Source organism: Neoarius graeffei, chromosome 26 (assembly GCF_027579695.1).
Source record: "Neoarius graeffei isolate fNeoGra1 chromosome 26, fNeoGra1.pri, whole genome shotgun sequence".
In the NCBI taxonomy this organism is placed as follows: domain Eukaryota; kingdom Metazoa; phylum Chordata; class Actinopteri; order Siluriformes; family Ariidae; genus Neoarius; species Neoarius graeffei.
Genome location: NC_083594.1, coordinates 23,047,422 through 23,062,302, shown reverse-complemented (window position 1 = coordinate 23,062,302; position 14,881 = coordinate 23,047,422). Strand labels below are relative to the sequence as shown.

Sequence of the window (14,881 nt, the reverse complement as noted above, 5' to 3'; positions counted from 1 at the left end):
TTCCCCCACAGTCCAAAGACATGCAGGTTAGGTTAACTGGTGACTCTAAATTGACCGTAGGTGTGAATGTGAGTGTGAATGGTTGTCTGTGTCTATGTGTCAGCCCTGTGATGACCTGGCGACTTGTCCAGGGTGTACCCCGCCTTTTGCCCGTAATCAGCTGGGATAGGCTCCAGCTTGCCTGCGACCCTGTAGAACAGGATAAAGCGGCTAGAGATAATGAGATGAGATGAGATGTTACACTAGCATGCACTTTCATATTATTACACTGTGCACTTTGAGTGACATGTTCAATCAGTGTATGCTGCTTCTTAATGAATGTAACGTCTGATTGCCGTCTACTGTGACGTGTCAACACGCCCTATTGCATTGTCTCTGTTTCCAGGTATTACTGTTGAATTTATTAAGTCTGTGGGAAACAGTCAGTACAGATCACAGTAAAGTACTTTGACTTCATTTTAATTGCATAGCCCGTAAACCTGATACAAAAAAACAGGCTTTTAAAATTACAGTGTGCTGCTGCCTTCTAAAATTATAAGGCATTGAACCAGCAAACTCAGGAAACCTTGTTATTTGGTTGCTAACAAACATGTTAACTCAGAAGTTCAATTTGTACTTCAGATTACAGATATACAGGTATGTTGTGATTGTTTGTTTTTACACTACTTATCTCAATATCTGTCTGGAACAGCACATCTTTTCAAAAGTTTCAAAAAAAAAAAAAAAAGGTGGTGATTGAGCCGGCATGTATTAACAACCTGAATTTCTTTCTTAAGCTGTCAAAAACATGTTCTTCTAGACTGGCTTCTTCTGTGATAAGTTCAGATAAGTAGTGTACAGAACCACTGACACACCTCTTGTCTCAAAGCTGAAGCTGGAGTTTCACTCATTATCACTTCTGTTGGTTTCTGAATTGGTTTGTAAGCAGATACCACAATGATAAAAATGCGTTGGCAGCTGCTCTGTCAGTCTGAATAGACATGACTGACTAATCACCCCTTTTTTTTTTCCCCTAGCTGATCTGCAATGCAAATTTTAATATACTGTATTAAAAAAAGCAAACTCACAGCATTGTCACTGGTTTTCCCTGAGAGGATGGCCCTGGCCTTGGCTTTGGTCAAAGGGAAGTTCTTCAGATAGCTCTCGTAAAGATGCTTGGCCAGGGCCCTTAAGTCAGCCGCCTCCGGGTGCATGTGCTCCAGATCGGAAGAAACCTCAGCCAAGAGCTTCTCCTTCTCTGCCTGGGGCATGCGGCCAAAGCGAATGGCTGGGAAAAAGACAAACAGGCCAAAAATGTTCAAATAAACTCCCCTGAAATCCCAAATCCAACATGGTCAACTTACGACATGGTCACTCCAGGGATCAGTGGGTGGGATGTATAAAAAGAAATAGGGAGTTTATTTTTTTAGTGCGTGGGCATGTTGAGGAATGTCAGAGTGATCTGTCAGAACACAGTATGTTTCCTGTATTCACAAAAAAAAAATCCTTTTGAAATTCCGTAAAGGTTTGGATCGAAACCATTATCAAGGATTTTATATAGAATCATATAAATAATCAGTGTTAGTTCTCTCGCTGGTTAAGCACAATAAATGATGCAATTATGACTCTCATTCATGATATCATGACATGGAACGCATGCAATGGCACACTATCACCTGGTGACTCAGTGTCAGGTGTCCTGACTTTGTACTGCCTCTAACTGAACGGTTGTGCTTACGCAATACTTAGTTAATGTGCACTTTATTATCTTGTGGTACCGAGATTTTTAAGATTGGGGTTGGTTCGTGGGCAAGAACCGAAAAAGACAGCCATGATTTCCTGTCACACTTCTATTCATGTGACACTGATGATGATGATGATGATGATATGATAATGTTGTGGTTTCTTTTCCAGCTGACAACTGAGTGAACTGATTTCCCTGATTTAGAGTGACATTTCCAAACATTTAACTGCTGCAGCAAAATTTTGAAACTATTAATTATAATTAATTTGCGCTTTCTACTTTCTTCTTCTTCTTATTATTCTCTTAACGTTTTTTAGGACGCTATTTCTAACTCAGTTTTCAACCAATCATCACCAAATTTCACATGAAGAATACCTCTGGGCTGAATTAAGTTGCTATGACTTTTGGTGCTGATCTGGATCACTGATCCAGAATGATCCATGAAAAATGGGATTTTTTCAATCACTTATAACTCTGTCGATTTTCAGGATTTTTTCAATCATTGAAAAAGATTATTCAGGGCGGCAGGGCGCAACTTTTCCTCACTAAGTGTCATTCTCTATCTTTTACCGTTCCGGATTGGTCAGTGTCAGTAGTGAGAACGACAACGTCGAGCAAACTACAAACATGGCCGCTCAAGACTACAACACCCATGAGCCACAGCGCCCCGTCACTGGAGTATTGAACACAGCTGAAGCTCATCGTTAATCAGTACCACGCTACTTAAACCCCTCTCACGCAAGCACTCACCGCGAAGTATTGTTCTGTGGTTTTCCAGTGCATACTGAGCCTTGTTTTCCTGACTGCCTACTGTTCTTCTGATTCTCGCTATCTTTCCTTGTTTATTCTTCCTGCCTTGCCTATGTTGTCCAGCTCACCGACTGACCGACCCTCACCTGTCCCCGACCATGATTCACGTCTCACGATTTGGCTTCGTTACTATTTGTTCCCTGCTCTCCTCTGCAATTACATCTGCAACGTGCCTGCAACGTGACAGGATCTATAGGGTACAGTGACCAGATGTCCCGGTTTGTAACAGCTAGCGCAAATGACTATCTAGTTAATAATTATTATTCCTACCAAATTTGAGTAATTTCCAATTTACCAATTTTGTTCTGTCAAAAAATAAAGACGAAAAATCTTCTTTTAAATGGCTGTTAGTCTTTGCATTAAAAGTTCATTACATGTACAAACACAGATGCTCCATGCAGCTCTTCCAAACCTGTAATTTCGGTCCTCTCCCACACAAGTATTTGTCTTGGGGGTAGAAAGTGGTTCAAAAGATGATGTGTGAAGCATCTAGCCCTCGATGCCTTTAAGCCAACAAACCAGTGGCTTACACTTATCTAACATTTTTAATGGTAGGAAGTTGATTTCGGCTTTTTTTTTCTCCATGTGCCCTGACTTGTTGCAAAACTCTTCTGATTAATATGGAGCCAACATAGTCATCACACCTTTAGTAAACGTGCACACACCTCCCTATATCACTCATATTCTACAACAGGGTGGCAGTGAGCCAGCAACAGTGACACGGTGTGTTTTCCGCTGTGCTTTCATCAATCATTGATAAAGAAAACGAAAAGTCTGATGAGATTTTACCCAACCAACATGAAACGCAGGACAGAGGGAGGGTCAGCATGCAGTGTGACCGGAGGGAAAACAAAGGCAGCCAACGAGAGGCAGCGGTGCTGATAAGGATAAACTCAGATAACCTCGCCGCTCTGTGAGCTACACCTGCTTTCTGCACTCTCATAAACACATCCGGTGCAGAGAAAGTAGAAATGCCTGACAGGTACAGCACCCTATATGGCCAAAAGTATATGGACATCTGACGTTCACACAATTATGTGAGTTTACCCCAAACTGTTGCCACAAATTTGAAAGCACACAATTGTAAAGGATGTCTCTGTATGCTTTAGAATTAAGATTATGCTTCACTTGAATGAAGGGGCCCAAACCCGTTTCATCATGACAATACCCCCGTGCACATGCGCTATTATAAATCTAATGGAAAGCCTTCCCAGAAAAATGGCGACTGCTATAATAGCAAAACGGGACCAACTCTGTGTTAAGGGGGTTTATGGTTATTTAGCACAAAAGCCTTTTAACACAAATCTAAAGTCTTTTAGCACAAGTTTAAAAGTCTTTTAGCACAACTCTAAGTTCTTTAGCACAAGATCCAAGAACATAACCTTTATTATGAATAGTTACTGATCATGTTTAAAGATGTCCGATGGATTTTTTATGAAAGTTGCCGAGATTCTGATCAAAAACGAACGACTGTATTTCTTGAAACCGCCATGTTTGACGTAGCCCGTATGTTAGTCACCAATCCTCCCTCCAAATTATTTAATACAGTACACCGCTACAGCCAACTTCCAGGTTTGTTTTGTCTTTATTAAAATGCTAAGCTTAAATTATATCACACTTATTATTTACAATTTGAATGTTTATTTTGCACTTTTATTTAATTGCCATTCGTTCTATGATACTTTAGTGGAAGTTTCTTTCGTTTCTTTACGTATTGCAACTGTTGGTTACTTCTTAGTCGGCAAAGCACATGATGTCTCCATCCAGCATCCAGTCACTAAAAGAGGTCATTGTTGAAGAATGGAAAAAGATTGATGTTGCAAAATATCACCAACTTGTTCATTCCATGCCTAGAAGACTTGGTGCTGTCATTAAAAATCATGGAGGCCATACAAAGTACTAGATGTAGTAGTTTTTGTTGTGGGGTGTACTCATTTTTGCACCACCCTAATTTGAGTAAAACTGAAAAATGTGTAGGGGAGAGCGGGGTAAGATGAGCCAGGGGGTAAGATGAGCCACCCCCTGTTTCTAAGAAACAGTAAACAAATGTGACCATGTGACCACATTCAAAGGGGGGCGGGACCATTTACTTACACTTGTGGAGAGGAGCACCACATGTCAAACTAGGTGAGGGAGATATTTATAAAAATGTGTTTTTGTGCTTTCTAAGTCAATTCCATGTTTGTCCACAGTGAAGATGATTTAGAGAAGACAAAAGTAGAATAATATTTAGACACATTAGGGTTAAGTTAGTGGCTTTCTAAGCTATGATATGAATGCTAATAAAAATAATTTTGATTAGCCTAATCCCCTTTATTAGCATTTTTCTACAAAATGGTGGCCACGGGGTAAGATGAGCCATTAGATATGGGGCAAGTTGAGCCACTGGCTCAACTTACCCCATTGGTGGCTGAGCTTACCCAATATGGATGACACTTAAGTTTTCACATTTACTGGTCATATATGACAACAACAACAAATAAACAAATAAATAACATGTTAATATAAATAATGTGTTTAAAAGGTTTTTAATAAATAAAATAATGCCCTCTGTTATTACAGGTGTGCATGATGCCACACTCATACAAAAGAAAAACAGACAGGGCCGCACAATCCCGTGCAGTTTTGGAGAGAGCCGCAGAGGAAGTCAGGAAAGGCAGGCCTATTCGGGCTGTGGCGAGGGATATGCATTTGGACAGGATGACTCTGACTAGGTTCATTGAAAAGATAAAGAATGGAGAGGTAGAGACCAAGTTGGTGAAAGTGCATTACTTCATTGGCCAGATAATCAAATTGGATGTCTTCGAAATAGAGGCAAGATTTCTCAAAAGAAGCCGGTCATGCCATGGCTCTGCAAGAAAGCCAACCTTTGTCTTCAAACAGAAAGATGAGGCTGTCCTGTCAAGACAGGATATTGTGAAAAAATTGCCCCGCCCCTTTACTGTTGGTGGGACAGCACGGAGGGAGAGGCAAATGGTGTTCCCTTGCAATTTGAATGCTTGGAACATTGAATAATGATGAAATGATTGAATGATTGATGGAATGATTGCTGCATGTTTTAGCAATGTTTTAACCTACTGAAAGAAATAAGATTTTTTGGCACTGCTCTACTGTTTTAGTAATTTCTATAATATAGTATATCTCTCATTCCCTCTCTAACCATCCCTCTTTCTATCTGTCTATGCATATCTCTCTCTCTGTCCATCTATCTATCCCTCCCTATCCCATCTCGTTCTATCACCTCTCTCTTCATCTCCCCTTCTCTATGCAACGGCCCTATCCCCCACTTGATTGACTTGACTTGATTCATTGATTGCACTTCTAATAATAAAAGTTGTTTACTTTGTTAACCTAACATGTTTTGTGTTGGCTCAATTTACCCCACACAGTGGCTCATCTTACCCCGTGCATGGGGTAAGTTGAGCCACTTGACATTTTTTTTTCAAGAGGTAATATCACTCTAACCATAAGAGCTTATCAATTATTTTTTGCTCAGATAGTAACAGTACACTTTGAAATTTGGTATGGTGTGTAGACTGGAAGCAAAAATGGCTTTAACATGTAGTTATGATGAAAAATGTAAAAAGTGGCTCATCTTACCCCGCTCTCCCCTAATCTAAGTTATATTATTAACCTTACTTTTTCCCGTTATAAGTTAAACAGATGTTATATTAAACTTTGTCTTGTCAACATTTTGGAACTTGTTTGTCTTCATTGAGATATTGTTTAAAATGTTACTTTTCAAAGGGGGTGTACTCATTTACGCTGAGCACTGTATATATATATATATATATATATATATATATATATATATATATATATGTGTGTGTGTGTGTGTGTGTCATAGATAATGTTTCTGAAGGGCGAATTCATGTACGTAAGAAATATGAAAATACAGACTGCATACAGAAGAGCTCAAAAGGCTGTTTGTGCTACCAAGAACGTTTTAAATTTTATCCATTATGTAAAACAGATTACATTTTACTTAGTTTATCTGGATTTCCACAGTCCAAAGCCATGCAGATTAGGTGAACTGGCTACTCTAAATTGCCCATAGGTGTGGATGTGAGTTTCTGCGTTAGCCCTGCCATAGATTGGTGACCTGCCCAGGGTGTACCCCACCTATCACCTAAAGTCAGCTGGGATTGGCTTCCCCCATTACCCCACGAGTCTAATGCATAAATAAGCAATACAGATAATGGTGATCGTTTCCCATTTGTGGGAAAAATGAAGCATGTTTCCCATTTTAAATTGTACATTTCTGAGTTGATTGGAATGTGTAGGAACTTTCAAGCTCTAATCCATGACTTCCTGTTTAACTGGGGGACAAATATGGGGTGACGCAGAGGCCAAATTCCCTTAGTCATCCATCAACATGGGAAAGATAAGAGAACACACAAACCAAATGAGGGAGAAGTGTGTTGATAAGTCAGGGAATGGTTATAAAAAAAAAAAATAGCTGCTCGCCTGAAAAATGCCCATTTCTACTGTTAGGGCAATAATAAAAAAAATGGATCTCAACTGGAACTGTTACAAACTTGGCTGGAAGAGGATCCAAATTTATTTTGTCCCCATGTACAGTGAGGAGGATGGTCAGAGAGGCAAAAAAAAAAAAAAAACATCCTCAAGGATCATTGTTGGTGAATTACAAGTATAAGTAAAATCTCAGGGTTTCCAAGTCTCCAAAACCACCATCAGATGCCACCTCCATGTCAAGAGATTATTTGAAAGGTCTGCTAGAAAAACATCTTTTCTGTCAGTTAACCACAAACGTAAAGCACCTGAGGTTCGCGAAACGCTACTACAACTTTGACTGGAACCATGTTCTATGGTCTGATGTAACAAAAATGAAGTTTGCTGCCAGTAAACACTCAAGGTGGGTTTGGTGTAAAAAGAAGGATGGCTATAATGAAAAGAACCCAATCCCAACTGTAAAATATGGTGGAAGTTCTGTCCAAAGATCCTGGAAACCTTGTTAGGGTACATGGCATCATGGACTCCAAGAAATACCAGGACATTTTAAATCAAAACCTGGCTGCCCTTATCAAGAAACTAAAACTGGGTCGTCACTGGATCTTCCAGCAGGACACTGATCTGAAGCATATGTTCAAATCAACATAAAAATGGTTCGCTGACCACTGAATTAAACTTCTGCCATGGCCATCTCAGTCCCCTGACCTGAACCCCATTTAAAACCTGTGGGGTGAGCTAAAGAGGAGCGTACACAAGAGAGGGCCGAGGACCCTGGATGACCTGGAGAGACTGTGTACAGAGGAATGGTCTCAGATGCCCTGCTCTGTATCTCCAACCTTCTAAATGTTATAGGAAGAGACTCAGTGCAGTTTTCCTGGCAAAGGGAGGTTGTACAAATAAAACCTGAATAGCTTTATTTCAAATAATGGTTGGATTTTTCTAATTTTGTCAGTGTGAGATGAAGTGACTTCACCAAAAGGTAAATGTTTTCTAACCCTTTTTACTAATCTTTACAAGGGCTGCCAATAATCCTGGAGGGCACTATACCTTAAATAAACCTATAATTACCTTAAGCCTATTGCACTTTTACTCAAAGTACATTTTAATTATGTTGATTGAACTGGAAATCCATTATCATATAGAAAGCAAAAATCATACAGGCAGACAGCAATATGTCTTTTGCTTTGTCCAGGCCAACATTTTGTCTCTACGGGTGACCATCTTGAACTGTGGTGCGGTGAAGGCCTGCATGTCGAGTTTGTTTTTCCGTGTTTATTACTCTTGTCCTCATGTTGCACATTTTAAAATCAATACTGTTGTAATACATTAACCCTTAACATTTAGTGTTAACATTACTTAGTTAACTTAATGCAACAGTGTATAATTAGCTAGCTCAGCTTGAGAGTACCTCAACCAGAAAGAATTTGTTTACGAAACAGCAGGTCCTTCCTGCAAAGAGACACATCATCCCCAAAATAGTAATGTTCCTCCAATTCAGCTGGAAAAAAAGATATATCTATAAAACAAAACACAGAAGCCATTGTTTAAGAGGGTAAAATATAGCAATAATGTTGTTTAAGGTTATGATAGAAGATACATCTTTGAAAGCAGTTGCAGGTATTAGAATTATACTGCTTTGTTCTGAGGTTGCAGGGGTGTGAATGAGGGTGCTATATGTCAAGGAAAGTCTGTTTGAGAGTCATGTGGTGACACACGTTCAGGCACACTGCACGCTCTGGCAATAAAGCCACAGTCGATGCAGCTGGTGACCACAAAGAGGAAGCGACAAAAGGAGCAGGCCAAAGTGCTGCTACTTCACTGCTACAGCAACATGCCTTGAATGTGTGCTTTGGCCGGAAATAGTTTTCTCTGAAACAGCAAGCCCTTCCAACAAAGGAATAACTCTGCTCCAAAACGGCAAGGCCACTCAAGTTGAAACTAAGCACGGTGACTCATTATTAGCAATATTAGCATTTTTGGCCAAAATATTCTACTGTGTTTTCATTTCTCTTGCCAAAAGTGGAACAATGCTATTTAATTGATTTGATACTGTTTATATTTTTATGGTAACCTTATGCTTATTTTTGTAGTTATATTTTTAATATTTTATTTTATGCTTGTGTATTCCACTACACTGCATTTTATTATTACATTATTACTAATTTAATAATCAAATTTTTATTTGAATGAACAACACTTTGATCTACCACATACAATGAAAATTGTTAATTATATATATATATATATATATATATATATATATATATATATATATATATATATATATATATATCAGCACGGAGGTTAGCAGTGTTGCTTCACAGCAAGAAGGTCTGGGTTCGAGCCCCATGGCCGGCAAGGGCCTTTCTGTGCGGAGTTTGCATGTTCTCCCCGTGTCCGCGTGGGTTTCCTCCGGGTGCTCCGGTTTCCCCCACAATCCAAAGACATGCAGGTTAGGTTAACTGGTGGCTCAAAATTGACCGTAGGTGTGAATGTGAACGGTTGTCTGTGTCTATGTGTCAGCCCTGTGATGACCTGGCGACTTGTCCAGGGTGTACCCCGCCTTTCGCCCGTAGTCAGCTGGGATAGGCTCCAGCTTGCCTGCGACCCTGTAGAACAGGATAAAGTGGCTAGAGATAATGGATGGATATATCTCATCTCATCTCATTATCTCTAGCTGCTTTATCCTGTCCTACAGGGTCGCAGGCAAGCTGGAGCCTATCCCAGCTGACTACGGGCGAAAGGCAGGGTACACCCTGGACAAGTCGCCAGGTCATCACAGGGCTGACACATAGACACAGACAACCATTCACACTTACGGTCAATTTAGAGTCACCAGTTAACCTAACCTGCATGTCTTTGGACTGTGGGGGAAACTGGAGCACCCGGAGGAAACCCACGCGGACACGGGGAGAACATGCAAACTCTGCACAGAAAGGCCCTTGCCGGCCACGGGGCTCGAACCCGGACCTTCTTGCTGTGAGGCGACAGCGCAAACCACTACACCACCGTGCCACCCTGGATGGATATATATATATATATATATATATATATATATATATATATATATATATATATATATATATATATATATATATATATATATATAAAACGTTTGTTTATTCAGGGCTCGAAATTCACGGTGGTCCGGTCGCCTGAGGCGACTTAATTTGTCATTTGGCGGGTAATTCCTGTCACTAGCCAGCCCGGCTGGCTAGTTGAAAATAAAAATATATATATGAAGCAAAGATTCAGACACACCGTCAACTAAAGCTGCCACATATTAAGCGTGTGCCGTGTCTGTGTTCATCGATGTGTTTATCGGCAGGACGGAAAATACCGAAGAATTCCAAATCATATCGTGTACGAGTCAGGCTGTCGGTTTTTTCACTACTGCGCATGCATATAACGCATCTCGTTGAATATCGCGGTAATCACGTTATCAAATTCAGTAGATGTGGCCACATTATCGCCCATTTAAACACGTGTTTTTGTTGTTGTTTACATCTACATCTGCCAAAGCTACGTTGCGATGTGGAATTTTCTGAAAGGTGTACAGAAACCGCCAGAGACGGGGACAAAGCGACCTCAGTCTGAAGAGGAGAAAAAGGCCGCTGATAAAGCGTACGAGAAGGAGAAACGACAAAGGACTTATAAGCAAACGTGGGAGCAGGGTAGGCCTTGGCTGCGATACGATTTTTATGGAATAATTAATTTTTTTCAAGTTGATTCCTAGTCAATATGAAGCTCCTAATGCTTTCTCTCTCATAAATGGTTAAATACAGAAAGCATGTTGGACATATTTTGGGTGCTATAGTCATGATAGTAAGTATATTTGTTTTCAATACTCATACACCAAGTTGCCAAGTTTTCCAATATATTATTATTTGTTGATATTATATTATGGTGCTCTGTGTTGTTCTCATTTATGTATTTAACAACAGTATCAAAATACTCGGGTCTTGAAATAAATGCACATTAGTCATGAACAATGGTAACTACTCTCTTGTGTTATTTTTGACAGAAGTAAAATTCATACATGAACAAATTTTGGCTAGTTGATTTTCTGTTTGGCGAGTTACTTTGAAAGGTAACTAGTCCGGCTGGCTGGTGAAATAAAAAAAGAATTTTGAGCCCTGTTATTTAAACACATCTTAAAATTCAAATTGCTATCAAATCAATAGAGATGGTTTCTGTAAAGCCAAATATGTCTGACAGGCTTCATCACTCAACATGACCAAAAACTGACTCTTTTCACAAGACAAGGTCACTTGATTGGCGTTGCAATCGACCAATCACGGAGTGTTAAAATGTGTAGAAAAATGCTACAACTCTTTCTGAAAACACGTGTCCATCATGTTTTCTCGCCACTAACTGCTTCAAACTAAATTCATTAGTTTAAGTAAAAATCAGAACTGTTTTAAAACCCAGTGACTGTCTTGCTCTGAAAATAAACGCAAGTTTGTTTATTCATTGAACTGGTAAAAACTTATGCATGGAAATGCAGCCACACCAAAATAGCTACTATGGCTAAGAGTTGCTCAGCAGGACATTCATTCATTGCAACAATAGAACATGAGGTAAAATCACATCTTACCATTATGCGACATTCCCACCATCAGGCACTTCTGGAAGCGACAGTACTGGCACTTGTTGCGACTTTTCTTGTGGATGCGGCAGTGCAGGGCACAATGATCGTAGACTAGCTTTAGGCGAATTGTACGGCGAAAGAACCCCTGAGAACACAAGTAACAGTTTGTTGAGCTCAATAAACTTGTAACCTGGAATGTGAACATGATATGTATGTATTGTTAGAGCCTCATTTTAATTGTCCTCAGCAGATGGACATTAAGAAAAAAATCTAGCTGTGTAAAATGTGCTCAAGATCTCGTCTGTTAGGAGGGTCTTTCTCTTTTTTTAAATTTTATTTCAGTAAGGAAACTTCTAAGTGGCTCCTGAATGGCAAACTGTAAATCATGATGGGGGTGTGCCCAAATCAAGGAAAAGTAAGTCAACTGGATGGCCAGCCAAATCCCTTTCTGCTAGCATTCCTGATTCTGTTTTTGGTCACATGCTTCAGGAAACAGGTGTCATCTTGAGATAAGGCAACATGGCTAATGAGATTGCCGTCGATCAAGTCATGTTTCAGGAGAGACTACAGCAGCATCTGAGAAAGAATCCCAGATATCCCAATATCATTCAGAAGCCTATATCTGACTTCGAGTCCCACATTGAGGACCCTGAGAGATTTAGAAATTGCCTGCTTCCGTGTGTGCCATGTTCTGCAGGCGAGGGAGACACCAGTTCAAGTTCGTTTCCAGTAACAAAGGGTGCATCCTTTTTTTATCCGCAAAAGGGTGGTGTGGCTGCCGGTTCTCCATCCAATGAAACAGGGGCTCAAAATTTAGATGTAGTGTGTATCAGGAGAAATACAGCCCCATAACCCCCCAAACTCTCCCATCCAAACTCCTATCAATCATGAAAAGCTTCTCATAAAACAGTTGTAATATACAGTATTTACTTAAACTTAATATTGTCCAATTACAACCCCGATTCCAAAAAAGTTGGGACAAAGTACAAATTGTAAATAAAAACGGAATGCAATAATTTACAAATCTCAAAAACTGATATTGCATTCACAATAGAACATAGACGACATATCAAATGTCGAAAGTGAGACATTTTGAAATTTCATGCCAAATATTGGCTCATTTGAAATTTCATGACAGCAACACATCTCAAAAAAGTTGGGACAGGGACAATAAGAGGCTGGAAAAGTTAAAGGTACAAAAAAGGAACAGCCGGAGGACCAAATTGCAACTCATTAGGTCAATTGGCAATAGGTCATTAACATGACTGGGTATAAAAAGAGCATCTTGGAGTGGCAGCGGCTCTCAGAAGTAAAGATGGGAAGAGGATCACCAATCTCCCTAATTCTGCGCCGACAAATAGTAGAGCAATATCAGAAAGGAGTTTGACAGTGTAAAATTGCAAAGAGTTTGAACATATCATCATCTACAGTGCATAATACCATCAAAAGATTCAGAGAATCTGGAAGAATCTCTGTGCATAAGGGTCAAGGCCGGAAAGCCATACTGGGTGCCCATGATCTTCGGGCCCTTAGACGGCACTGCATCACATACAGGCATGCTTCTGTATTGGAAATCACAAAATGGGCTCAGGAATATTTCCAGAGAACATTATCTGTGAACACAATTCACCATGCCATCCGCCGTTGCCAGCTAAAACTCTATAGTTCAAAGAAGAAGCCGTATCTAAACATGATCCAGAAGCGCAGACATCTTCTCTGGGCCAAGGCTCAGTTAAAATGGACTGTGGCAAAGTGGAAAACTGTTCTGTGGTCAGACGAATCAAAATTTGAAGTTCTTTATGGAAATCAGGGACGCCGTGTCATTCGGACTAAAGAGGATGACCCAAGTTGTTATCAGCGCTCAGTTCAGAAGCCTGCATCTCTGATGGTATGGGGTTGCATTAGTGCGTGTGGCATGGGCAGCTTACACATCTGGAAAGACACCATCAATGCTGAAAGATATATCCAGGTTCTAGAGCAACATATGCTCCCATCCAGACGATGTCTCTTTCAGGGAAGACCTTGCATTTTCCAACATGACAATGCTAAACCACATACTGCATCAATTACAGCATCATGGCTGCGTAGAAGAAGGGTCCGGGTACTGAACTGGCCAGCCTGCAGTCCAGATCTTTCACCCATAGAAAACATTTGGCGCATCATAAAACGGAAGATACGACAAAAAAGACCTAAGACAGTTGAGCAACTAGAATCCTACATTAGACAAGAATGGGTTAACATTCCTATCCCTAAACTTGAGCAGCTTGTCTCCTCAGTCCCCAGACGTTTACAGGCTGTTGTAAAGAGAAAAAGGGGATGTCTCACAGTGGTAAACATGGACTTGTCCCAACTTTTTTGAGATGTGTTGTTGCCATGAAATTTAAAATCACCTAATTTTTCTCTTTAAATGATACATTTTCTCAGTTTAAACATTTGATATGTCATCTATGTTCTATTCTGAATAAAATATGGAATTTTGAAACTTCCACATCATTGCATTCCGTTTTTATTTACAATTTGTACTTTGTCCCAACTTTTTTGGAATCGGGGTTGTACACAAATCACTGACCCTACTTTTTAACATTTCTCCCTGTGTAACATAATGTTGAACAAGTGTTGATCATTTATAAATGGCTCCTGAGTGACAAATTGGTAACACGTTAAGTACATGGTATGGCCAAGTAGTGTATATATCCCTACACTGGAACACTATAGCACTTAAGTAAAGATGAAAATTCATTTATGTTTTATACATTTTCTCTCTCCGATGAAAAAAAGCAAAACAAATATGAAAATTATATTCCTTATCCTATACAGAACCTAACATTATATTAAAACCCTTCCAGTTTTTCCACATACATGCTTTAACCCTTTGGTGACTGACCCCTTGAAAATGGTTCCTCCAGGAACGATGACGTTTCAGTTGTCAAGACAACGGAAAAACTAAAATACAAAAACAGAAAGATACGTCACAATGCTCTTGTGCACAAAACAAAATGCTCTTGTATTTGTATTTTAGTTTTTCCGTTGTCTTGACAACTGAAACGTCATGGTTCCTGGAGGAACCATTTTCAAGGGGTCAGTCACCAAAGGGTTAAACTGGGATTATTCAATCCTATCCGTAAAGTGCTGGTGTCTCTGCAGGTTTTCATTCTAACCAAACAGATGTCATGCCTGATTCCACCCATCAGCTGATTCTGCCTTTCATTCGATGATCAGGAGTGGCTCCTGCATGATTGGAGAGAAAACCTGCAGCCACACACCGCCCTTTAGTGGATATGATT

General features: G+C 39.9%; 1 protein-coding gene across 3 annotated transcripts in view; it reads right to left on the bottom strand.

Annotated features, from left to right (window-relative positions):
- Positions 1–14,881, bottom strand: part of pparg (peroxisome proliferator-activated receptor gamma) — a 77,598-nt gene that overhangs the window by 17,618 nt on the left and 45,099 nt on the right. For all 3 annotated transcript variants that reach the window (XM_060910260.1, XM_060910259.1, XM_060910258.1), the window contains exons 4-5: positions 11,604–11,742; positions 1,068–1,267 (exon numbers count right to left, since the gene is read on the bottom strand). In XM_060910260.1, the coding sequence (XP_060766243.1) occupies positions 1,068–1,267; positions 11,604–11,742 (339 nt within the window). The remainder of the gene's footprint in view (positions 1–1,067; positions 1,268–11,603; positions 11,743–14,881) is intronic.